This window comes from Meriones unguiculatus, chromosome 16 (assembly GCF_030254825.1).
Source record: "Meriones unguiculatus strain TT.TT164.6M chromosome 16, Bangor_MerUng_6.1, whole genome shotgun sequence".
NCBI classification, from domain to species: domain Eukaryota; kingdom Metazoa; phylum Chordata; class Mammalia; order Rodentia; family Muridae; genus Meriones; species Meriones unguiculatus.
This window is the reverse complement of record NC_083363.1, coordinates 35,002,532-35,030,346: the sequence shown is the minus strand read 5'-3', so window position 1 is coordinate 35,030,346 and position 27,815 is coordinate 35,002,532. Positions and strand designations below refer to the sequence as shown.

The 27,815-nt window shown below is 41.4% G+C and overlaps 1 protein-coding gene across 1 annotated transcript in view; it reads right to left on the bottom strand.

The window, feature by feature from the left end:
* Nucleotides 1-27,815, bottom strand: part of Kcnh8 (potassium voltage-gated channel subfamily H member 8) — a 410,173-nt gene that overhangs the window by 252,041 nt on the left and 130,317 nt on the right. Inside the window, exon 2 of the mRNA XM_060369655.1 lies at nucleotides 24,622-24,855. Within this exon, the coding sequence (XP_060225638.1) occupies nucleotides 24,622-24,855 (234 nt within the window). The remainder of the gene's footprint in view (nucleotides 1-24,621; nucleotides 24,856-27,815) is intronic.

Sequence of the window (27,815 nt, the reverse complement as noted above, 5' to 3'; positions counted from 1 at the left end):
CATGTTTAAGGAGTACATGAAATGGATATTCTTTGTGACTAGAATAATGGTGCCTCCTAAGAGGAGATCATCTAATCAAACAATCAATTTTCCTCAATAAAGACAGGTTATTTCTTTTCACACTCAGTAGTGAGAACATTCATGACCATCTCTCATCTGAAAGAATAAGCCTGGCCACCTGTCACCTGGGGGAATCCCTTACTGGACTTTCATGCACATCTATGAACAGAAGCAATTGATGGTTTGAGTGTGTGGCTGATAAGCTGTACTGCAGAGCAAAATGCATGTGACTATCAAGTCTAAGAGTGAAATAAAGAAATTAAAGAGACTACATAGAGCCAATCCAAAGTAACTAGCTCATAAGAGTGAAAAATTTCCTCATTGGCTAATCTAGGTTTGCAGCACCAGATATAATAAGTTTCCTTCCATAGAGCAATCCTTAGCTCATGGACAACCTGAGATAGGAGACAAAAAGTCCGTATGAGCTTGAAGTGGGCACAACTGTGGCTGCCTACAGAAGACTTGCATAGATCAAGCCAATCATCTTCTAGCATGGATGTGGTGGGGGTTCACTGGGTGAGAGTTATTGGCAGTTGATGGCTGCTAGAAAAGAAAAAGTAATTTTTTTTCAAGGGTATGGCATCTGGAAGGTTAAGCCAATAATGCCCCCTTCAAGCCATGTAGCACTAACTGGATTCATTGATCTTTAAGAAAACAAAGGAACAAAGCAAAAGGCTGTGAATATGGTATAGTGAACCTCACTGGGAGAATATCGGGGTAAGTATGAGCTAAATACATTGTAGGGATTTCTCAAACAAGAAATTTTAAACATTGAGCAAATTCCTTCCAATAACCATTAACAACCTTTCATTTCACTCTAATGTGTTTCTCACAGATCTTAAAAACAAACAGTAGTGGAACACAGTGTATCAAAGATAATTTAGTCAAACCCAAACAGGGGTTCTGGAAATTGGAAGATTTTAAAACTGAAAGCATTTTGCTTATCATAGCAGATATCTACTCTCTAACCCCAACTGAGTTGCATGGCCAGTTGTAAGAGCTATACCAAGTCATAAAACATTTTTTTTTTCCATGTAAGGTCATTTTTTTTTTTTATAATGATGTTTCTCATATCCTCCCAATGGCACTGTGGGCAAGTTTAACAAACCAACAAAAGCAAATGCTCACATGAAAACCTCAAGCCTGGCTCTAGCCATTTCTCCCTTTTTTTTCCAAAACAAAAGCTGACACACCTAATAGCAGGAAATTGGGATGTTTGTGCCCCAGGTGTACACCTCAGAGCCAGTCTCTATCCGTCCTTCTTCCTAAACCAAACCAGAAAAGATTACCAAGCTTTCAACTTAATTAGCTGCACCTCTGCAATAGGTCTTATATTCATTCTTCAGTTTTCCTGGCCTTGTCCTAGAATAGCCTTAGCTTTCTCACTTTATATGTGCACCATAATGGCCTAGTGATCTGTAAAAGCTCCTCACCCTCCTGATTCTGACTCTTAACTTACTATATGGAAAACATAGTCAACCTGGTCATTTCCCACATGCCAGCAGATGTTGATTTATCAGCTCATCACAGAGTCCGTAACACTATTCTATATTAAGGTTCAGGAAACAGTTCTTTAAAGAGAATAAAAGAAAATATCCTAGTAATGGAAACAGAAATATAAAAGAGAAAGATGGTGCTACAGGTCAAACAAAGCCTGAAAGGAAAGCCACCCATAAACTGAGATGGGCTTGCTTTGAGCTTAGACGGTTTTATTAGCTCAGCATGAGGATATTAGGAATAGGTAGTAAGTAGGGTTCATCATAGGGAGAACACCAATGACTACTAAAATCATAAGGCAAATCAAAAATGGAGTATTATATATATGTATATATATATACATACATACATATACATGCATATATATGTCTGTATATATATATATATATACACACACACACACACACACACATACATATAAAATAATTAAGCTGAAGGATGAGATACGATTAATTGGAAATGATGCATGTTTAGTTGTTTTTATTGTTGTGCTGAATATCTGACAAGGATCAACTTAAGGGAGAAAGAGTTGATTTGGGCTCAAAGTTAGAGGGAATACAATCCATTATGGAAAGGATATGTCAGGAGGAATGTGAGTTAGCTGGTCATATGACATCAGTAGTCAAGAATCAAACAGGAAGTGGAGTGAGGCTACAAAAATTTTGAGGCTCACACTCGGTGATCACTTTTAAGATTCCACTTTCTAAAGCTTTCCAAATCTTTCAAAAGAACACCTCCACCTAGAGACAAAATGTTCAAACACACGAAGCTATAAAGGGTATTCACATTTCAATCAAAACAATGGGTCACAAAGAATGGAGGAAAGAGTAGGGAAGATGGAAGAGATAGATTACGGACTGAGACAAGCTTGTAGGTGGCTTTAGGCAACTTGCCACCTACTCTCAGATTGTAGTAGGTGAGGAACCCTGGGTTCAACAGACATGAAGCTTGGGTTTGTCATACCAATAATGGTTCAGGAGTCAAACGCCAAGACCTGGATTGCAGCCCTTCACATAATTTTTTGGGAAAACTCTACTGTGAAATGAGAAGCTAGTAGGATTAGCTTCATAATGCTGATGAAAGGTTATAGAACTTGGACACAGTAAACACTGGAGGTGAGTGATGCTATTTTATTTCCCAAGCTCTCTGTGCTAGCATGGGAAATGCTAAGGCTGACTCTGAAGAAGGAAACTGCTAGGTTAGTCAGGCACTCGCAGTCAATGTCAAATCTCAGCTGCAGTTGCCAAGGCAATCATTTCCTGGTAAATGCTTTTTAGCCTCATCTACTCAGATATCTTTTGTGGTGATCATCTGCAGGTCTGTACAGAACACTTCAGAACCTGTAATGACGTGAAACTGCCTGCTCATTGATCAAGAAATGCAGCCTTACAGAGCCATGGAAAAGGGGAGGCTTTATCCAAGTGGTTTGTTCATATGTCTGAAAGGTTCTGGAGAGCCATGTAATTTACAAATACAAAGGCTGAATGAACAGAATCAGAAAGAGAACTTGCAAGGCCCCACTCCTCACAAGTGTGTTACAGCTCTGAGGGGAAAGATATCCTAGCAGTTGGGATACACTGAATATCACAAAATCATACCACACACAAACCTTACATAAGAGATTCATTGAAGAAAAAGGAAAAACAAAACAAAACAAAACATAAAGGCAGATGCCTATCTCTGCTTGAGAAAGAAGCAGCAAAAAAGTAAGTTTATATAGGTTTATTGGGGCCAGAATCTCCTAGGGTGGAGATTTCCAAGGTAGGGATTGGGAGGATTTTAAAACCTCGGTTTGGATGAACTCAGGGATTGGTGGGATTTCAAGCCCCAGAACTGAGCTTGGGTTTTTCACCCTATATCCCCCACCCTTTTTGTTGTTGTTGTTGTTTATCATTGACAATCAGGGCTCTGTGTTGGTATAATGTTCCTTTGGAATTTATATAATTTTCCCTTGTTCATTCAAATGCTGATTCCTATACACACCTATCTGGTTTCAATCCGGACATTGCATTGTGATGCTTATTCTAAGTATCACCTGTCTCAAGTTTGTGTAAACATGCCACCATTTGATCTCTATATTGTCAATTAAACAACCAGCCCCAGTGCCATGCAATGGAGAGGATAGGGAGGGACATCCTGATTGGGAGGGGAGAGAGAGGAAGCAGGAGAGAGGAGCAAAGAATCTGCAAGAGAGGTCTTGGAACCAGGTGGAGAATGGACTGGACCTAAGATATGAGTAAAAGCCAGTATAATGGGTGAAATCTGAATAGTAGGAAACTATGTGTGCTTGGAGGTTTAGTATGGAATAAATATTGCCCAGCATTGTGTTCTAGGTTAATTAAATAAATCCCAGTCTCTGTGTGGTGATTTGGGTATACAGCTGGATTAGGACTAACTGCTGCTTTACTAAAAAATAAATCAATAGTAAATATTAATAACCTACAACAGCTCTGGAATGAGGAAAACATTATCATTAAACTACTTCCTGCTGTATGGAGGTGTCAAGGTCCATGGAGTGAACTTGTTCTTAATCACAAAGGCATAATCCTGGGCTGTAAGCCTCTCGTTCCAAAGGAAGCACTAATAATCCTGTAATAGCAACAGATTAAAAGTGTGGCTAGAAATATTTTGGAAATACATTGAAGAAATCTAGACAATAAGTTTATCAGACAATTAGTGAGATTAGGAAAAGGGGGATTAAGAAAGGCAGTATCCAAGGCACATACCTAAAGATAGTAAAGGCAATATACAGCAAGCCTATAGCTAACATCAAACTCAATGGAGAGAAACTTAAATCAATCCCACTGAAATCAGGGACAAGACAAGGCTGTCCATTGTCCCCATATCTCTTCAACATAGTACTTGAAATCCTAGCCAGAGCAATAAGACAACTAAAGGAGATCAAGGGGATACAAATCGGAAGGAAGAGATCAAAGTGTCACTATTTGCAGATGATATGATAGTATACATGAGCGACCCCAAAAATTCAACCAGAGAACTCCTTCAGCTGATAAACACCTTCAGCAAAGTGGCAGGATACAAAATCCACTCAAAAAAATCAGAAGCCCTCCTATATACCAAAGACGAAAAGGCTGAGAAAGAAATTAGGGAAACAACACCCTTCACAATAGCCACTAATAACATAAAGTACCTTGGTGTGACTCTAACCAAGCAAGTGAAAGACCTGTTTGAGAAAAACTTCAAGTCTCTGAAGAAAGAAATCGAAGAAGATATCAGAAGATGGAAAGATCTCCCGTGCTCATGGATTGGTAGGATTAACATTGTGAAAATGGCCATCCTGCCAAAAGCAATCTACAGATTCAATGCAATTCCCATCAAAATACCAACTCAATTCTTTACAGACCTTGAAAAAAAGATTCTCAGCTTCATATGGAGAAACAAAAAACCCAGAATCTCCAAAACGATCCTGTACAACAACAGATCATCTGGAGGTATCTCCATCCCTGATCTCAAGCTGTACTACAGGGCAACAGTAATAAAAACTGCATGGTATTGGCATAGAAACAGAAAGGAGGATCAATGGAACTGCATAGAAGACCCAGAAATAAATCCACACACCTATGAATACTCGATATTTGACAAAGAAGCCAAATCCATTCAATGGAAAAAAAGACAGCATCTTCAACAAATGGTGCTGGACCAACTGGATGTCTACATGCAGAAAAATGAAAATAGATCCATATTTATCACCCTGCACAAAACTAAAATCAAAGTGGATAAAGGACCTCAACATAAAACCAGATACCCTATGATGCCCCAGGTCCCGCCTCTGAGAAAAAGGTATCGGACGGGTCTGATGCTCTTTGGGTGGATGACACCTAAATGAACATCGGTACAAAGTCCCAATTTATTTCTAATATCAGAGATCAGACCTCTACTCTTGCCTGATGCATCTAAAACAAAAAGGGGGAACTGTAGAGAGCTGCGGAATGCTATGCCTTAAAGATGGAGCTGGTTTCCGCCTTCCACCTTCCCGATGGTGAGTGCTCTCTGTCACGAACAACTCCACATTTGGCTAAGGCCGAGGATCTGGCTTGCTTCCATGTATGTGGACCTATCTGCATTGCCCACGTGGCACGCCTGGGTTAGCTACCCAGAGGCTATTTAAGCTGTGGGCTGGCTTTCACCAGGGTCCGAGGATTGTTCAAGGTTCCTGAATAAACTGCATTGAAAAAAAAAAAACCCAGATACCCTAAATCATTTGGAAAAAAAGTGGGGAACAGCCTAGAACTCATTGGCACAGGAGACAACTTCCTGAACAGAACACCAACAGCACAGGCTCTAAGAGCAACAATCAATAAATGGGACCCCATGAAACTGAAAAGTTTCTGTAAAGCAAAGGATACCGTCATCAAAACAAAACGACTGCCTACAGATTGGGAAAGAATCTTCACTAACCCTTTATCTGACAGAGGACTAATATCCAGTATATACAAAGAACTAAAGAAGCTGAAAAGCAGCAAACCAAGTAATCCAATTAAAAAATGGGGAACAGAGCTAAACAGAGAATTCTCGACAGAGGAATATCGAATGGCAGAAAAACACTTAAAGAAATGCTCATCCTCATTAGCCATCAGGGAAATGCAAATCAAAAGGACCCTGAGATATCACCTTACACCCATCAGAATGGCCAAGATGAAAAATTGAAGCGATAACACATGCTGGAGAGGTTGTGGAGAAAGGGGAACCCTCCTCCATTGCTGGTGGGAATGTAAACTGGCACAACCACTCTGGAAAGCTATCTGGCACTTTCTAAGACAATTAGGAATAGTGCTTCCTCAAGACCCAGCTATACCACTGCTAGGTATATACCCAAAGTTCGTTCAAGTTCACAAAAGGAATACTTGCTCAACCATGTTTATAGCAGCTTTATTTGTAATAGCCAGAACCTGGAAACAACCCAGATGTCCATCAACGGAGGAATGGGTACAGAAATTGTGGTATTTTTACACAATGGAATACTACTCAGCAATCAAAAAGGAGGAAATCATGAAATTTGCAGGTAAATGGTGGGATCTAGAAAAGATCATTCTGAGTGAAATATCCCAGAAGGAGAAAGACAAACATGGGATATACTCACTTATATAGACCTATAAGATATGATAAACATAATGAAATCTATACACCTAAAAAAGATAATCAATTGAGCGGACATGGGATAAGATGATCAATCCTTGTTTAGAAAGACAGATGGGATGTGCATTGAACGTATGACAGGAGTCTACTGAGCGCATCTGAAAGACTCCAACTAGCAGTGTTTTCAAAGCAAAGACTCATGACCAAACCTTTGGCAGAGTACAGGGAATCATAAGAAAGAAGGGGAGTTAGTCTGATGGGGAAAGGATAGGAGCTCCACAAGGACCAAATATATCTGGGCACAGGGTCTTTTCTGAGACTGACATTCAACCAAGGACCATGTATGGATATAACCTAGAAACTCCGCTCAGATGTAGCCTGTGGTAGCTCAGTAACCAATTGGTTTCCCAAAGTGAGGGGAACAAGGACTATTTCTAACAGGAACTCAATGACTGGCTCTTTGGTCTCCCCATCCCCGAAGGGAGGAGCAGTCCTGTTAGGCCACAGAGGAGGGCTTTGCAGCCAGTCCTGAAGATACCTGATAAAACAGGATCAGATGAATGGGGAGGAGGTCCCCCCTATCAGTGGAGTTGGAAAGGGGCACGGTGGAGATGAGGGAGAGAGGGAGGGATTGGGAGGGAATGAGGGATCAGGACACGGCTGGAATACAGAGTTAATAAAATGTAACTGATAAAAAAAAAAGAAAGAAATTCATTTAAGTAGAGATACAAAAAAAAAAAAAAGGCAGTATCCAATTCCATATTTGACTGTCAACAATCCATCAAACAGAGGCATCAAGCTGTTCCTCACAGTTTTGGAGATCGGTCTGGAGTTGTTAAATCTTGTCTTTTACTATTTCCAATTGGATACCACAGAAGACACATTCCTCCTTGAGGAAGAGACAAAGGCCACCCTTCTCTACTGTTAGTAGACCTAATCCTTGCTGATTTTGTAGTACCATGGAAGATCATGAGTCTGTTTGGCCCTGAAGGATAAAGATCGTCTGAACCACCAGTTGGAGGACATAGATGAACTGAAAGGAAGATTGATAGCAGATGTTAAGAGAAGTAGTTCATCCCACTGTTCCAGTGGTGCTGCCAGCAGCTATACCCAAGACTGCGAGAAGGTGTAGGAGCTGAATCATTTGTTTTTCATGTTCTGCCACTATAAACTCTGTCATGATCATGAGAACCATCAAGGGTGTTTCTCCAGGTAACACCCCTAATTTGGGGGAAAGGAACCAGCTCACAAGTCCCCTGACCACCCACTGGGTAGTACCACAGATGATTGAGGAATTATGAACATTTAGACATAAGGCCTGGGTGGCACTGCTTAAGGTAAATGTCTGAGAAATCCAATGTGCCCATAAAATGTATCCTCAAGGAGTGAAAATGAATGGTCTGAAATATCAAAGATTATGGTGTAGAGGAGCTAAGGAGTGATAGTGGTATTTGGCTTAGAGGAGTTGATCAGAGGCAAGAAGAGAGTCTAATAGTCCAATAGGCAGGGACACCAATTGTGGTCCTGTGTTTGACCCAGGAACACACAACCAGCATTCTCCAAAGTAGATGGGAAGAATGTTACTTAGTAGCTGCTATCAGAAAGCTAGATTCTGAAATAAGAGATGAAGTGACCATGAAGACAGACAGATCACTGTCATCCAAGAGGGAAGATGTTATAGAGGTAAGAACCTCTGATGAATGTTTGATCACATTTTCTATTTTCTCTATAACGAAATTTTGGGTGACTGGGGTGTATATTCTTTGTGTTTTGATGGTGCCTGGTAGATAATGGTGATAAATACTATAGTAAAGATTACCTGTTACTTCCATCTGGGGTGCCATGAGTCCTTAATTCAGACATAAAAAAAAAAACTTCTTCATTATGCATGAAAGGTAGAATGCTTTCCTGAATATGCATCATGCCTTGACCAATAAGGGCAGCTTCTGTAAGTCTCTGGCCAATGGCCAATGTTGACAGTAATCTCTAGTTTGGTCATAGAGAAACCAAGCAAAGGGGTCAGGTGTGATAGAACAGTATGTGGTTGTTACTGGGTTAAGTATCTTCTGCTGACAACCCATCACCAAGCAGTCTCCAGAGTCTACAATACAAGCGGTCTGAGTGAATTGTTGAGTACATGTTTCTTGAGCCTCAAATTTCCTTGTGGGAATTCTGCTACCAAAACGATGAAGAGGAGATAGAAAAAGGAAAGGTAGAGAGGTCAAAATGTAAAATGATGATTATCTGAAGATGATGATATAAAGGGCTTGAGATGAGAAAAATGAATCCACTGAGGAAGACCATTGTGCTTTGCAGTGGTTGGGGCAGTAAGGATGATGCTGAAGAAGCCAGTATGTTTAGGAGAAAGAGAAGGACTGTGATTGGGAGGAGAGAGGAGGGCAAATTTCCTGGTATTAATTGGGGAGATAAAGGGATCAGGACGAAGTTGAGGCAAGTAGTGATGAGTGAACCATGAAGACGGTATAGCAAGGGGGTAAGAAGATGGTCAGGAAGAGGTGACAGATGAGATGTGAGGCCAGGAGGCAGAATTGGTCATCTATACATGAACTCAAAAGGGAAATGGAAAGAGGTTTCTTTTGTAGGGCCCTCAGTTTCAAAAGAGCCAACGGCAGGAGTTTTATCCAACTGGTATGAAGTTCTTGGGAGAGTTTGATATTTTTGAAAGAGTGATTGGTTCACTTTACCTTGACTGAGGACTGGAGGTGGTAGAAGATATGGAAACTCCAGGGATATTAAAGGCATTTGCTAAAGTTTCAGAGATTTGAGAGGTAAATTCAGGGCCACTGATTGAAGGGAGTTTGGAACTTCAAAACAGGAACAATCTCCCTGTAAAGGAGATTCGAAACTGTGATCATTTATTAGTGGTAGAAAAATCCTTTACCCATCCTGAGAATGTCTCTACCAGGACAGAAAGGTATTTGGAATGTCTAATTGTGGGCATGTAGGTGAAGTTGAGCTACCAGTCCACCTCCGGGAGGGATCCCCTCATTCAATGAGTGAGCAAAGTGAGACTCCTAAGTTTGACATATTTTACAAGGAGTAGTGATAGACTTTAGAATGGATAGATCCTCAGAGGTAGGCTGTAAATAAGTTTTAATAAAGTAAGACAAAGCCTTGCTATTACAGTGAAAAGATCTGGTGCAGATAAGATAAAATTTGTCTAGTATCTGGCAATAAAAATGATATGTGAGTTGTAAAATAAAAGTGTCTTATGGTGTGTAAGAGGGATCCAGGCCCTGGAGAACCACGGCTCTAGCTGACTCATCAGCTTGGCTTTTTCTCTTGAAGATAATGAAATTGTCTGTTAGTGTTACTGGCTATGGATAATGCCCAAGGCCATGGGAAGATGACAGGACTTTATTGTGTTCATAATTTGGTCTGAGTTGGCTATTGACCCTCCCTTTGTTGCTAGTAGTCCACATTCCCTCCAGATGTCTGTGACAGGAGAATATGGAAGGCATATTTGGAGTCTGTATAAAGGTTTAGGGATTGTCCCTTCACTAATTAAAGGACATAGATAAGAGCCGTTAGTTCAGATTGTGTGCTTGTGGTGCAGCTGGAAGGGACTGTGCTTCAGCTACCATAGTATCTAAAACAATAGTGTACCCACTTTTTGTTCTTCCTTTAATAAGAGGTAGCTGCCATCTATGTACAAAGTATAGGTGGCCTGAGGTAGTGTTCCCTTGGGTATATGTGTAAAATGAAGTGATATCTTTTTTAAGGTCTCAGTGCAAGAGTGAGGTTGAGGATATGTTGAGATGGGTTGGGTGACGAGATTTCAAATGTTAGGAGGTGGGCATGGCTGAGAGTTAAGTGTGGCATCTTTTAGCAATGCGATCTGAAGACAGAACTCTTGGGAATGGGGTAGTGTCTGGAGACCCTTGTATGTTAGAAAGTGAGATAGGTGGTGGGAAGAGATAACAGTAATAGGTGACCTGAAGGTTAACTTCTTTCATTTGCATATAAGAAGTCAGCTGAGACCAGAGAATGCAGAGGTCTTCCCATCCTTGGATTATACAGTCCTTTTCTTTTTTTTTTTTTTTGGTTAAGTGTGTGGTGGGAGCAAAGAAAGGTCCAAGTTGGTGACTCAGGACACTGAGGACGTATCGCTTCTTCTCTGTGACATAGAGTGAGAAGGGGCAAGTCAAACCTGGAATATATAGGGCTGAGGTCTGGATAAGGGCCTGCTGAAGCTTACAAAGGAGCTTTGTAATGGGTACAAGGTAGGGTTTGTGTGAGGGGCCAAAGGCAACTTTATATAGGGGGTGAGCAAGATGGAAAAAAGAGGGGATACAAGAGCTAAAGAAACCAACCATTTCTAGGAAGAATAGAGTTTCATCCTTGATGGTTGGGTCTGTGAGTAACTGAATTAGTGTTTTATATCAACAATAATAGCCTTGTGTTTTTGAGTAGTCTTGTGTAAGTAACCTGAGGGGTGAACACCTAGACCTTAGAGGGTGAGACCGTATATCCACAGACAGAAAATTTAGTGGAGTAGAGGTGTGAGCTTGGCTAATTTGCAGGGATGGACTACAGAGAAAAACATCTACATGTTGTGTAAGCTTGGATTCACAGGTCAAAACCTGTTGGACAGTCCAAATGAGTTGAAAAAGATATTGAATTTCTGGATCAGTTTAAGTAAAGGTAAAGATATTTTGCCACTGAGAGGCCAGGGGAATAGAAAAGAATGTATCCTGAGATCTTAGGAGAGACAGAGAGAGAGAGAGGGAGAGAAAGAGAGAGAGAGAGGTCCCTAATGGGATGGTAGGAAGGAGAGTATAGGGTTTGGAGTATATGGGGAAGATAGGAACGAGATAATAAGAAGTCAGAGACCCTGAAGCAAGAGGTAGGTTCCACTAGGTTATTTGAGTATGAGGATGTTAAAGGGAGATGTGTAGAAGGCCTTTTCTTAAGAGGCCAGAAATAAAAGGCTTAAGTCCCCTGAGGCTTGCAGAGAGAGTGGATATTGGGCCTGAGTGACATTTTGTAGAGTTTTATAATTAGATAACAAAATGGAAATGATGTTTGGCTATAGAGAGATTTTGGGTTCTCATACTCAAGTATTCACCTGAGAGGCCAGTGAAAAGGAAGATGAGTCAGAAGGTATAGTTTGGAATAGATGGAGATGGGAAATGGCCAATGAGCCTGGGGAGAAACAAATTGGAATAGTGAAGAAAATAGATGCTCCCACATTGGGTAGGAGGTCCCTTTCCAACAAGAGGACATGACAGGTTAGTATTTTGTGGTGATTTGAATATGAATAACCTGAAAAGATTCATGTGTTTGACTGCTTAGCCTGTAGACAGTGGCACTATTAGGAGGTGTGGCCTTGTTGGGGTAAGGGTGGCCTTGCTGGCTGACAATCTGGATAAAGAAATCTCAGCAGCCCTTTTTCCAATACCATGCCTGCCTGCATGCTGCCATGCTTTTTGTCATGATGATAATGGACTAAACATCCGAATGGTAAGACAGTCCCAATTAAATATTTTTCTTTATAAGAGTTGCCAGGGGATGCGCTTAGCCCTGCTGAGACTTGAAGGTGGGTTGGCACCCCTTGGGTACCCTTGGGGTAATAAGGGGAGGAGGCCATGAGGGCAGGACTAGGAGGAGAGGAGGGAAGGGGCTGGGATCAGCCTGTGAAGTGGATGGATGGATAGATAGATAGATAGATAGATAGATAGATAGGAAAAGAATTTGACATGGTCATGATGTCTCTCCACAGCAACAGAAACCCTAACCAGACAGTATTACTTTTGTGTGTAAGGAGGAAGCACCTAGAGATACAGCTAAGTGCTAGGGTTTGGTGAGGCTAGTAAGACTGTACCCCTACCCCAACCATCATGGAACAAGAAGAGGCGGGGCCCTGAAACACCATCAAAACCAGGTAGATGGGCCTGGTGGAGATTGGCCCATAGGGAGTGGCACTGTTAGGAGGTGTGGCCTTGCTGGAAAAAGCAAGGAGCTTGAGCTTCTTGGTGCTATTTTGACTACTTGAGGCATCCTGTCACAAATGGCAGTGGTCTGGCCAAGGAAGCCCTGGATTCTCAGTTTCCATGGTTAGACCTAGGAAGTAGGCTGGAGGGCAAGCTAGGCTTGATGTGCTCAGACCCCGAGGGACATGGGGAGGGGACTGACAGCACAATGTCCCCTTGATGACACCTTAGACATAACTGAGGTGATATATGAGCTCCAGCAAACCCAGGCCCAGTGACCCTCCCAAAAACATTTGAGGCTTGGCTCTGGAGGTCCTTGGGTTTTGAAAGTTAGACAGAAAGATAGAAAGCCTGGGAACTTTCTATGGCTAATGGAATGCTCTTTCCACTGGCCATAGCTAACATCGGGTAATTTTGTTTTCAGAACTTTTTCATCTCTCCCATGGTACACATTGAAGGTCACCATTAGGATTTCTGCCTGTGATATCAGGGACTCCTTCTATAGATATTTACATTTGCCCTAATATCATAGAAACTCTAGGAAAAGAAGTAGTGCTGTAGGGGGAGTCTTACAGAAACAGGTCAAAGGCAAGTTGCCCGGACTTCATCTGCATGTGCTCTAGCCTGTTGCCAGAATTGCCTGCATTCCTCAGAGAGAAAGTCACAGAAACCTCATCAAAAGTCATGGAAAGACAGTGCTACTTGGGGAGAAGGTCATATAAATGACATGGAAAGTAAGGTTGTTAAGATTGGTAATATATTGAAGTGCTTTAATAAAGATGGGAGAATTAGAAGCATAGGTCCTTTGCTATTTTTGAGCGTTCACTGAATGGGGAGGGTGCTTGTACCCTGACCAAGCAGTACAACGCATCAACATTCCACATTGGAAGAATAGTAACCAGTTGAATATGAGCAGGGGGAGGGAAGGGGTCCCATGGGAGGGCAGGAGAAAGTAGAAGGAGGACTAAGGGCCGCCAGATGGTTGAAAGTGGCACCTGAGAGGGTTGATTTTGGCAGCCTGTTGCTGAAGAAGGAGAAAGGGATACTGAAAAGACCTGAGAGGGAGAGAAGGAATGGGTTAAGGTCAATAAGGAGGAGGCTCGTTACAGCATGATTGGAAATAATAGAGTGATCACCTGGTTTGGGCTTTATAGCTAGGAGGAGTTGTGTTGTTTCCTCACCCCCTTGTTTGGCTTAACAGTTTTCATCAAGATGGAAGTGAGGTCACATGGTGAGATACATCTTTTCCAAACCTAGCAAATATGGCTGTCAGCCACATGGCTGCCTCCATCCCAATGGAGAGATAGCAGCGAAGATGGTGACAAGCCATACGTTTTCTTTAATATTGCCTGTGTATTAATTTTTAACTATTAACCATTATTTTTTAAGTTTTAAGTTAAGCTTTTTGTTATAGATTTTACGGATTTTTTAATCATACCCAATATGTATTTACAAATCTTGATATCCAGAAACTTGACACAATAGTCTTACAAATCTTTAGATAAAATCTATACATTGGAAACATTTTAAAGGATTAAACCCAAAACAAAAAGAGTGTGCAATGAGTACTCCTCATTAGGAATAGTTTATTCTTTTGTCCTTTTGCTCTCCTTTCTCTGTCTCATAGTCAGGTGGCTCTCCTGATATAGGACAGATTTTGGAAACCTTTGAACAAGTTTGTTTGACTCTAGAGGAGGGGGAGGCATACCCCCCACTCCAGAGTCAACTTTTACTTGAAGTGAGACAGCATAAAACAATAGTCGAATGCCACTCATACCTAAAAGACAGCTGAATCCCTGTAAAACTGAATCTAGAAAGCTATGTAAAAAGACGGCTTAGAGATTAGAATTTTTAGCCCTGGCTACAGACAGAGGACAATGGGAGCTGAGGGAGGCACCGTCTAGCGGAGCGTGTGCCAGGTGTATGCAGCTGCAGCTGAACTACTCCTTTGCTTTCTTTCCCTCCTGTTAGATCCCAGTTTCCACTTTGCAACAAACTTACAGACCCATCAAGTGTAACTTAAAAGACCTGACATTTATACAGTGTGTTGGAGTTGGGGTTTGTTGAAGACCAGACAAAAACAAACAGGGCTTGGATTTGGAAAAAAAGGGAAAACTTAAACATAAGGAATGAGGAATCTCTCTTTATTTCCCTGATTGCTCACAGTATTCATGAAGTTCCCAAATAATATTAGGATGTAAGGTGCCATTAGGCAGCCCTTTGGATTGGTTATCTAAGGGATATTGAGGCAAAATTTGATTGCAGAAGCAAACAAGTTTAGAGTTCTTCCAGTTGGGTGCCAGCCAGAGAGGCTGGAGGACTTCGAAGAGGCATCCCAAAGGGGAATGAAATTATAAGGAAGATACTGTTCCCATGGGAACAGTAAGGCAAGGAAAGGAGAAAGGAGTCAAGGAAGAAAACAGTCACTGTTGCCTGCAGTCAAGGACATCTCCAGGACTCAGGGAGGACAGGAGGAAGACACAACCCATTCAGTGGATCATCAGCACACTCAATCAGGGCCCAGGGCTTAGCCCAGCTAAGCCTGAGGAGAGAGTTGGCACCTGGTACCAGGTTTTTCATGAAGGCCAGAAGGCAAGGGGTTCATGAGAGAGCATCAAGAATAAGGTTGCAAAAGCAAGGAAGGCCTCGATTAATTGGGAGTTCATGGAGGCCAGAAAGTGAGGAAGAATATGGACAATTCTGAAGAGATGTTGGGAGGAGAGAGCAGGGAGGGAGAACAACAGCCCAATTGGGCCTAACAAAACTGCATGATTGAAGCTCCAAGGGTTGGGGAACTTGGTCAGGTGAAGAAGACAAGCTGCGGCCTTAAAGACGGTGTCTGGGGTACCTCTGCCCAACCCAACAAGGAAACTTACCAAATTAAGTTACCACTGGTGGATAAGAAGGTGAACCTGTCACATGTGGACTGGAGATGAGGGATAGGGCCCCAGTGCAGCACAGACCCTGAGGGAGAGCACAGGCACCAGAAAAGCCTATCCAAGTCACAACACCAACAAAGTTTTACGGCTCTGAGGGGAAGTTATCCTGGCAGTTGGGATCCAAGAAACAGACAAAGTCATAAGGCACAACAAACCTCACACAAGAGATTTATAGGGAAAAACACAGGAGAGTGTCTGCTCAGGAAAGAAGAAGACACCTGAGTATGAAGCAGTCTTTATTCAGGGTTTCTTGAAGGTAAAGTTTTCCAGGGTGGAGATTGGTAGGATTGGTGAGATTGGTGGGATATCAAGCTCAGGGATCGTGGGATTTTAAGCCCTAGAATTGAGGTGGGACTTTTTACCCTACAAGTCCCACATACATGTAGCCTCATACAAGTGTGCTCTCTGAACTCTTTGTCAACCTGCTACAAACACTTTGAAGTTTACTCTATTTGCATCTCTGAAATTCACCATGGGATGCAAAAAGCATAAGAGAGAATATAAAAACACTAATCTCCTACCAAACCTGGAAAGATACACTGAAAAACATTTCAAAATAGTTTAGCTAGTCAGGTTTGATGATAAAGTCTCACAATCCTAGTACTTAGGAAGCCAAATCAGGTTAGAAGCTATAGGGCTGATGATGGAACAATGTCAAATGAATATAGAAAACCAAAGCCTACAAAATAGGTATCTTAAACCAAAACATAAAGAACAACATGTTTGTCCTTGAGAATGCCAGCTTGTAGGGCCCAGAAAAACTTTACCCAAAGGCATTTCACATGGCTGGTCTGGAAGTCTAGGAGTCAGATAGCTAGATCCTTGATAGGTGATCCATGGGGAGCAGGGGCACAAACCCAAATAAAGACTGTAAACTCAAGCTTCTTTCCTTCCACTGTGACTGGAGGCTAAGGTCTTAAGGCCTGGCAGCCATTTTCTCCTACACATAGGACATCTCTTTCCTTGCAGGTAGACCTGCCCAACAAAATCAAGGCCTGGTCATGACATGATTACCCCTGAGGTGTAGGCTTATAATGCTCCCTGTCTTTGTTCACACTGGAAACATTAAATTGGGGGACAAAGACCCATCAAGGTACCGTAAAACCCCAAGCATTCAAAAATGGAGTGTTTTGGGGGCTCCCAGGTCATCCACTGCTGTCTCCCTGTTTCCTCTCTCCTAATAACAGTTTTGCTTTCCCAGCTGATGCGATCTGTAGTGCCTGAGGTCCTCCTTGCTCCTACCAGTTGTGCTCAAGATTCTTCTGCCTTTTAATTCTTTAACTGGCAGAGAAAATAAACTTAATCAAGACCCCCAGACAGTAACATCTCTACTAGCTCCATATAGAAAAAAGCAACTTCCCACACCAGCCCAAAGTCCTGACTCACAAAATTGCAAGAGATGATAATAGATATTTTAAGCAACCAAACTGCAAATGGGATATTACCCAGCAATGGATACCTGGGGCATTGCATAGACTGCCTTTTCTTTTAATCAGTCTGAGCTGTAACACTTTCACAGATTTTTGCAATACTTTCAAAATCTCATTTTCACAGGTTTGTTTGTTGTTGTTTTTTCCAGGGCAGCCAAACTCCTTAGAAAATATCAGAAACAGCTCCAAATGTCAATGGAATAAACCTCTCCGCAGCCTAGTCTTCTTGGTTCTAGCCATGCGCAAATCTAAGCATGTTGTCCTGAAGGCTGCCCGAGTGCTATGGTTGGTGATGCCACAGGTGTCTCTAGGCAAATGACCTTGTTCTGGTATTCATCACAATCAGCCTGTCTGCTTCTTTCTCCTGGTTCAGGTGGGCAAACCACCCTGTCTTGCTTGGAAGGCATTTTCCATCTTGAGGTTCCTCGCTCTTAAAGTATCCTTTGTTTACTGTCATCAGGACTGGTTTCTCCATCTCTTCTTGAAGGACAGTCCCAGATGGCTTACTGGTCCTTAAATGTGGTATTTTAACAAAGCTGTAAATTATGACCATGCTGAGAAGCCTCCAAGCCACATCAGTTGTGTCTGGAAACTATGTTTTCCCGTGAAGAGTGCACTCTTGCGGTTCACATACTGTGTGCACACGTGAGCACAGTACACTTTGCTCTGAACGTTGGCTCTTACATAGCACTAGCTAAAAACCCATTTCAGTTGTCAAACTGAGAAGCTATACATACTGTGTTTTCAAAACGTTAACTTTGAAGATACTTTGACATTCTGAAACTTCATTTTCCTGCTTTCCTATATTGAACTCCAAGTCTAAAATACCTACAGGGAATAATGAAATATTCTAGAAATCTGTCACAGTGTCATATTGAATAACTGAGAATAAAAACTCACTCAACAGTCTTTTGCATAAACTTAGTGTCAGAGGGAAGGAAAGTCATGAAATAGAGAGACCTGTGCTCTGAAAACATTAAGACATTGATAAACTAATCTAAAGAGGACACACATGAATGCAAACACATCCCATTTGTATAACCTGGAAAATCAACATTGTTGAAGTGTCCATTTTTTGAAATGTGATATGTACATCTGATGCAATTACTTGGGCATTCCAACAGCATTCTTCAAAGAGATAAAAAAGCCAATCCTAAAAATTAGATAAAAAGATGAAAGAGCAAAAATTGTTAAGGTAATTATGAAGAACAAAGCCACAATAGTGTTGAAATGTTTGAGGTATTACGCCACCTGCTTTATATCAGAAAGCCATAGCATGAAAAGCAATATGGTGCTGTCATGAAAAGAGACAAAAAGTAGGTTGGAACAAAATACAGAGGCAGGAAATGAAGCCAAATGTGTAGTCAACTAATTTTCAGCAAGCTCTCCAAGAAGAACAAGGCACAAGTTCTCTGTCTGCTCAACAAATAATGATGAGAAAAATTGGATTTCTATATTTAAAACAATGAAGTTGAGCATTATTTTATTTTACAAAAATTTACTCACACAAAAAATCTACTCCAATGACTAAAGGCCTGATATAAAAGATATATGACTGAAAACATAATTTCACAATAAGGCATACAAAATCCAGGCCTTAATATAATATCTCAGTAAGACTGAGGCAATAAAAGGAACCACTAAGAAGGAAAACAGGCCCCCTCCAGGCTGGAAAAGTTGTTTGAAAAATACACATCATATGAAAGATCTATAGACAACTCCCAAAGCTCAAAAGCAAGAAGATCTATAATACGACTGAAAGATGGGAAGCAAACTTAAATGGATGGTGCTCCAGCCGTGTTACTGGAGAAATTATAAATTGAAACCACTATGAAGTGCCCCCTCTTCTCATAGGTGTTAGAATTGCTTTGGGAACATGTGCACTATTGGTGTGAGTGAAGCCTTTGTGGAAAGCAGTTCTGAAGCAGTTCCTAAGAAGCTGGAAATCCATCTGGATCAGATGACCCATGAAGGCTGTTCTGTGTGTATGCATAAAGGAAGTGACTTGCCTGCTAGTATATTTATTTGCACCCCCATGTTCCCAGAAGCCTGATTCTCATCAGTCAATAAAAAGAACACTAAGTGTCCATCCACAGGTGAATGCACATGAAATGTGACTGCATCTTCAAAAGTGAACTGAAATAAGCCCTTTGCCCTTGTATTGCTTTTTTTTCTGTTGTGTTATCACAAGAACATTCAAAGAAATGATGTAACAGTGGTCAGAAACTGAGGTTGTTTAACAGGTCAAAGGAGAAAATATCGGAAGGATCAAGGGAATAATGTATAAATCCAGGAAGGGTGTGGCATGTCTATAATCCCAGCAATCAGGAAGCTGAGGCAGGGGAATTGTGGATTTGAAGTCTGCCTGGGCTCTACAGTGAAACTCTGTCTCAAAAAGGAGGAGAGAATGGGAAAAGTGAAAGAGAGAAGGGGAGGGAGGGAGGAAGAGAGAGAAGATTAGGAAGGGAAAAGAAGAAAGAGGAAGAGGAAGAAAGGAGGCAGTACAAAAATTACCATGACAATAAAGCTTGCTGGTCTAGATGTGTTACATTAGGAATATTTGCATATGTGTTTCAGGAACAATATCTCAGCAAAAAAAAAAAAAAAAAAAGGAAAAAAAAAGATTTAATTTATAGTAACAAGAAATGCTGAAGTCTGGCCAGCTAGGGCAGAAGATGTTCTAAGCCCTAAGCCGGGAATAACTGGGTCAACGCACAGGCAACTGCAGACACCATCTCCAGATGTGGAAGTTACCAAATGGTCACGCTAGATCAGTGGTAAGTACTGTGAGTCAGTGGATGTGCAGACATTCTGAACAAAGTGAAGTTTAGTCTTGTCTATTACAGGATGGTTTATATTGTTGGAAACTCGGTGAAAAACCACCACTTTGGGCATTAACATGACTGAAAACCAACATTTTACTGCTGGAAGGTCTGATAGGTTATTTGAGTATCATTTAAGACACTGACAATTTCAGAAATCCGTTAATTGCCCTGGAATGAGGTACCATCTCCAATTTAGCACAGAACACAAGGATCAAGAAGAGCAAAGAATTCGGAATGAGCAAGAGTGCTTCTGTGTAGTCTTATTTACTAATTTATAATCCTGAGGAGGTGACTTAACTCCTAATCTAATGTGAATTTAACTCAGTACTTTAGGTTAATATGCTTCCCTTCAAAAAAGTATGTTTTGAAGTTCATTTCAAAATACCTATTAGATAACCATATTTCAAGATGGGGTCTTTAGAAAGCTAATCAAGTTAAAGAAGTTTTCAAGCAGGACGTAATACTAGGACTAAGGACCCTGTGAAAAGGGAAACTCTGGGTCCGTGAAATGGCTCAGTGTTGAGCTGATCAACCAGAGCTAGATCTCCAGGACCCACGTGGTAGAAGGCGAGCATGGACTTCAACAAGTTGTCTGGGACTTAAACATGTGTGCTATGGCTCATGTGCATGCATATGATAAATAAATGCATGTAACTAATATAAGAAAACAAATTCACAAGGGAGAACTGGGGTACTCATATTGGGTAAGCCCTGTCTGTGCAAGAAGGAGGGCAGAGATAACAGCCGTGCTTCCTGAAGCCAAACAATGTCAAAGGTAGCCACAGAGCCACCAAAGCAGGAGGAGATGCAAAGCAGACACTTTCTCACAGCCCTTGGAAGAAGCCAAGCCTTTAGACAACTGGTTCTTGGACTTGTAGGTTTAAGAATGATGAAGCAAGAACCAGTTTTTAGTACTTGATGGAATGAGATCCAGAACAGGCTGATATAATGAAAGTGTTCTGATAAGGTTACAAAGCACAATATTAATTTCTTTCTTAAATCTTTGTCCTAAGATACATTTTCTATTTCTAGCTACTATGCTTTTCTTTTCCCAGGGAAAGCAAGTGGTGTTATTGATCTGTGGAATGTAGAGAGAAGAAATGTATCTTCTTTAGAGATAAGATACATTTTCATAGGAACAGGCAGAGGCTGGGATTGGTTGATTCAATTAGGATAACCTGTAACAGAAAGCACAAAGCTTTGGCATTGAAGGATTACAGAGAAACTGGAATGGGTCAAGTACCTAAGGTGGCTCCCATCTTAGCTTGTTGTACTTGGGTGGAAGGATTTTGAGGAAGAGCCAGAAACATTCTCAGTCACAGCATGCAAAACAGGTTAGACAGCTTTTTGGAAAGTGGGAAGACAAAAGCAGATTTTCTCATTATTCCAGTGGGACTGGAAAAAAGCTACTACTCAGGTTGAGTTTGTACCAAAATGAAGGACACACTCTATTATTTTTTTTTTTTGAAAATGTGATAGCATGAAGGATTGAACAAGTTTGTTTTCCCAGTTCTCCTTTATTTTTGAGTGATGGATAGGTACAAAAATCAGTTATTTTAACACTGGAAAGGAAGAAGATGGTAGAGAATAAACACTGACTGCTTTGACCAGTGCCCTCATAAAGGAGGAAGAAAAACTGCACAAAACTCTCTCTCAGAGAGAGAGAGAGAGAGAACTACCTAAAAGGCAAAGCGGTCATTTGGAGAGCACCACCAGACACAAAACTGAGTTATAAATGCCCAGTGCATCATCTGATCAGTCATCTGTCAATGGGCCAACAGCTGCTAGGAAGGAGGCATTTCCAGAGCTTATTAAGAATGCTCCTTGAAGAAGGGAAGAAAGAGCCTTTATGTCATGAACATTTTTTATTTTATTTTATTTTTTAATATTAATTACAGTTTATTAACTTTGTATCCCAGCTGTAGTCCGCTCCCTCATTCCCTCCTAATCCCACCCTCCCTCCCTCTTCTCCTCCCTGCTCCTTTCCAAGTCCACTGATAGGGGAGGTCCTCCTCCTCTTCCATCTGACGCTAGCCTATCAGGTTTCTTCAGGACTGGCTGCAATGTCCTCCTTTGTGGCCTACCAAGGCTGCTCCTCCCTCTGGGGGGCGGGGAATGGGAGTCAAAGAGCCAGCCATTCAGTTCATGTCAGAAATAGTCCCTGTTCCTCTTACTAGAGTACCCACTTGGAGACTGAGCTACCATGGGCTTCATCCGAGCAGGGGTTCTAGGTTATATCCATACATGGTCCTTGGTTGGAGATACAGCCTCATAAAAAACCCCTGTGCCCAGATATATTTGGTCCTTGTGGAGCTCCTGTCCTCTCCAGGTCATACTAACTCCTCCTTCTTTCATATGATTCCCTGCACTCTGTCAAAGGTTTGGTTATGAGTCTCAAAATCTGCTTTGATACACTGCTAGGTAGAGTCTTTCAGAGGCGCTCTGTGGCAGGCTGCTATCCTGTTAATTGTTTTCTCCTACTTCCAATGTCCATCCCATTTGTCTTTCTAAGTGAGGGTGAGCATTTTTTAAAAAATGTAGACATAGCTCCATGTATCCATAAATTCCTCTATGAGTAAATTTCCTTTTCTTTCTAGAGGTATTCATTAAGTAAGTACCAGCTGAAAATGGTCCTCAAGACTACAGACCCTAAGCTATGAGGAAGGGGCAGTTTCTGCTACATATACTTTCAGAGTTCCAGTGGCATGAAGAGACAGATGTTCAAATAAAGGTCTCTGATGCAGCATGAGTTGCGCAGTGTAGGTGGCAATCTCAATCACCTATAAGTAGGTCAATTAGTTGCTCACAATGCCAGATAATGCGCTCGGGTGATTGCTTAGCGAGAATTAGTGCCATTACTGATTTCCATTCACATGTGTCCAAGGCTATAGGCATACTTAAGAAAATAAATTCAGAAAATCTTCTAGGCATTTTAGATGGCGCCTCTGCCATGTACTTTCTACTTTAGACCTCCACCACCTCCAAAGCCTCCACTCTTTGCTCTTCCCCTAGATTTTTCTCCTTGGTGCAAGCCTTTCTCAGTAGGAGAACACTGAAATTTTTGAAGAAGCATAAAAAGAAAGACTCTAAATGGACTTGGAGTGACCTACGCAAGGATCGTCCTGAGGAAGGATGAGTCTGTAGTCAGCAGGTATTTTGCACAAAGGATGTCGTTTCTCCCTTTGTTTCATGTGACAGCAGCTTTATCAGTCCTCTGCCAGTCTCCAGCCACAGTGACTTTCCCATGGTCTTTTATCTCTGGCTTCTTTTCACTGACTGTGGTATAATTACACAGAGCTAGAATCCTTTCAGTTGATCATATTTGCTATGTAGACCTTCTCTGTTGTCGCTGAAAAAAACACAATGGTCTGAACCACGGTTCTAGTGCCAAAGAACTGGGTCATCTTGTTCTAGAGGGGTGTTTTCCAACAGGTCGAGATGACTATGTCCAAAAGCTGCATGATCAGACAGTGCCCTCCAAGGACAACTGTCTTCTAAAGGTGGGTGACTTTTCTGTTTGGTTGTTGGTTTTTTTTTTCCCTGACACTGACTTCAGTACCCTTAAATACTGAGGCTTGGAGGCCATTGCTGATGCTGCACAGATCATGGGAAAGCCTCGCAGAACAATAACAACAACAACAACAACAACAAAAACCTACTGACAGATGTCAACACTAACAAAGTCCCCAAGCGTTAAGCGAGAGTGTCCTCAAATGGTCATTCCCTTCTGAGTGCCCAGCCCTGTTGCCTCTCCCACTTCTTAGACGAAGAGGAGTCAGATTAGATTAAGGCCTCACTTACAGTTTCATTAAATCTTAATTGACTCTTTAATGCCTTAAAACAGAATTCCATTAGGGGTTACGGCTTCACTACATGATTACATGTCAAGACAGTTCTTTTCATAGTACCCGAGCAAAATGAAAAGAGAAAATACACGGGAGATACTTTCACTTTAAGGGACTTTCCCTAGAAATTACGTAAGTCAGTCCTTTTCATGTGTCTTTGCCCCAAATCTTAGTTGCATATCTATCTGACTACAAAGAAAGAAAGAAAGAAAGAAAGAAAGAAAGAAAGAAAGAAAGAAAGAAAGAAAGAAAGACTAGAAATATGTTGCCTAGTTTGCTATCTACATACTTGGCCACAACCAACGGGCTTGTGATAGTGAGAGGAAAAGATAACCTCCTCTAATCCTCCATTTAGCATTCGTCCCGCGTGCAACCTTTTAGATTCCTGGCAATTGCAGGACCCATAAGCCAGCAACATCTGCTCTCACCTGAGATGTAAGCACCCCAGATGCCATGCCCGGCTCTAGATCTTCTTTCACTGAGAAAAGACTCATAGAAGTACATCAGAGGAAAAGAGCTGACTTTTCTCGCACTGGTAGTTTGAGTACTGCACTGACTCTACTTTGTCTCATTTTGTCTTTAAATTTTCAGACAGTAGTGAGAAAGGGTCTATGCAGAGAAAGCAGTCTCCATGTGAGGTCCCTAATTAAGGGAAGAAGAGACAGTCTCTGACATGCACTCAGTTGCCTGCTCCTTGATCACTTCTCCCTGGTGGGACGACCTAGCCAGCCCACCAAGAAAGCCGGAGAGGTTTTTTTAAACATGTTACTTCAGCTAAATATTGATATGATAGTTTTAATTCTAAATATAATGTTAAATATGGTTTATGCTGTCAGTGATAAAAACAGAGGCATCATCCATGTCATTGGTGAAACTAGGCCCAAACACTGTATTCATGTGAAATACTGTTCAGCTGGAGTGGACATAAAGCAGCTAGTGATCCCTCCAGTAGGCACCAAAGCAAGACAACTCACCATTCTTCTTATAGAACATAATTTCTCCTTTGAACTCTATCTTCTCCTCCAGGGACTTTTCTATCTGAAGCATCAGCTGCTCATTGGTCTCCACCCCAAACAAAAACTTGCAACTGCAACTCTTCTGCATGACTTCAGTTCGTGCAAATCCAGCCAGATCACAGAAGCCATCAGAGCAGTAGACTATGGGGAAACCCTTCGCCACCTGGGCATTGGCCAGGATGAAGTTGCTATCTGGAGGAAACAAGGAGAAGACATTCAGCCATTTAAATCTCTTCTTTAAGACAAAATTTCAGTCATATGCTCAGCTCATGGTGATTAAAGTATGTGTTTTCTTTCACTGCCTTGAAGGAGAGTGCCAGACTTGGGTGGGCAGTTTAAATCCTCCACTTCAGATGCTTAAGGTCAGTATGGAACATTTGTTTCTTGTATGGATGAACGAATGATTTTTATAATAGTTTATACTTCATTCTAAACCCTAGTATTCAACAGGCAAGACTAGAGATGCCTTGTCTTGAAGCCCTAGCTACTGTGCCATCAGCCTGTCCCAAGCCACTCACCCTCTGTGTGGCAGTAAGGATGATGCCTCCAGTGGTAGTTCCTGCCATGAGTTGAACCCATTTCGTTGAATTGTATGATCTCAAAATCAGATCCTGAGGCATGGATTTAGGAGTGAGTCATGTCTGGGAAAGTGACACAAAGTTGTGGCAGAAGGAAGTTTTTTTAATGAACTTTGAAGGGTAGACCACTTAATTACAGGAAAGGGTGATGCATGCTAGAGCTTAGCTTCAAGATAGGGATCTCTAATCTTGCCTGTTGAATGCTAGGGTTTAGAATGAAGTAAACACTATTCCAAAAGCATTTATCCATCCATACAAACAAACAAACAAACAAACAAAAACAAATGTAGCATACTGACTATAAGCATCTGAAGTGGAGGATTTAAACATAATAAAATTGAAAAGGAAAATAACTATGAATGAGAAGTTATATAAAAAAGTCAGATTTATTATAATATATTATTACATGGAACTTTTGTCTAAAATACAAGTAAATAAACCAAATATGATATGACTGTATGTACATATAGGTATGCATATATACATATGTACTTGCACACATACATACACAGACACCCTTATGTTAATGCAGTATGTGAAATCTGTGCTTGTCTCTAGAGAGAGTAGCTTTGGGCACAAAGGATGCATCTGTATTTTATAATACACTCTAGTCTGCATCCACAGTAGAGAATATATGAAGAATTTTGTATAACTCTAAATCCATATACTCTATTTTGCATCCACAGTATATGGACTTAGACTTAAACAAAATTCTTCATATATTATCTACTATGAAACACCATGTTTCAGAGAGGTTTGCAGGGGGCAGTTCTCTCATATTAATACAAAGAAGGTTCTGTGTCCACTTCTCAATGACCAGTGGGATAAACTAGGTGCATCCACTCCATGCCATCCCATCTCCTCATCAGTATCTGTGGTTGGTTTCTGTAAACAGTTCTCTCTGCTTTGCTTCAGCCAGCCTTTGCTGAGACTACCATTCATAGTGACGGTATTTACATCTATACTTCTCTGGTTCATCAATTCCCCAGTCAGTTTCTCTCTTTTCAAGCAGGAGCTGGATAACAATATTGGAGACTTTGAATCACATGCTCTTTAGAAGCCATGGGAGTAGATTAGATTATCATAGACTGATATCATATCTTACATTTCACAGTAACACTTACTGACTACTAAGTAGTGGACACGGCCCAAGGTGTAAATGCATAAATTGTATGCGATCTTGTCCTTAGGGTGGCATGCTACCATAGGCCGTGTGGAATCCCTAGCGCAGTCAGGAGGAGGCGATTCACAGAACCACTAAGGCCAACTGCTTTACTTTCTACACGTGTTTTTCAATAGATCGCTGATGTGTATTCATTGAATTTCTGTAGGAGAGTGTAGGGACATAAGGTTCAACCCTACAGTAAGATTCAGGGTGAAGGAAAATAGTGTATGTGAATAAAGATATGGTACTATTCATGGAGATAACCTAGAACCCCTGCACAGATGTAGCCCATGGCAGTTCAGTGTCCAAGTGGGTTCCATAGTAATAGGAAGAGGGACTGCCTCTAACATAATCTGATTGGCCTGCTCTTTGATCACCCGCCCCTGAGAGGGGAGCAGCCTTACCAGGCCACAGTAGAGGACAATGCAGCCACTTCTGATGAGAACTGATAGACTAAGATCAGAAAGGAGAGGAGAACCTCCCCTATCAGTGGACTTGGGGAGGGGCATGCATGCAGAAAGGGGAGGGAGGGTGGGATCTGCAGGGAGGAAGGGAGGGGCTTATGGGGGGATACAAAATGAATAAAGTGTAATTAATAAAAAATTAAAAAAAGATATGGTTTGGTATTAAGATGATATAGTTTAATTAAAGAAATGCATAGTTATAAATAGTAACAGTGCCATGTTAAGTTCTGAATCAGTAATAAACAGTGAATAATAACTTACAAAGTTGAGAATGTAAGCAACCCCAGGCTTTGAAAATGGTTAGCTCGGAATAGGACAAAAAGAGATGAAGAGGGCATGTGAGAAGTCCTGGACTGTTGGGAAGAGATTTCTACATGTAGATGTGTCAATGGGTGAAAAAGGAAGCAGGAATAGGGATGGAGGATAGATACCACGCTTTCCACTGAAGTCAACTTTGCCGCTATTCGCATAGCATCAGCAGTTTCGCTAGAGCGTGTCTGGCCAAACATTCTTGTCTTCTAGAGATTTATGATTTAAGTGCTTCTTGTATATGATCTATACACACATTTTTAAAGTAAAGCATGAACCCTTCAACCTAAGATTATTACAGTCACTAGTATGATTATTACTAGAACACACTCTTTTCAACATTTTTAATTTTTTTTTTATAATTTATTCACTTTGTATCCCAGTTATGACCCCTCCTCATCTCTTTCTGGTCCCACCCTCCCACCTTCTTTCCTCTCCCCAATGCCCTCCCCTAGTCTACTGATAGGGGAGGCCCTCCTCCCCTACTATCTGATCCAAGCCTATCAGGTCTCATCAGGACTGTCTGAATCTTCTTCCTCTGGGGCCTAGTAAGGTCACCACACCAGTGGGAGGTGATCAAAGAACAGGCAACTGAATTATGTCAAATGCTGTCCCTGTTCCCCTTACTAAGGAACC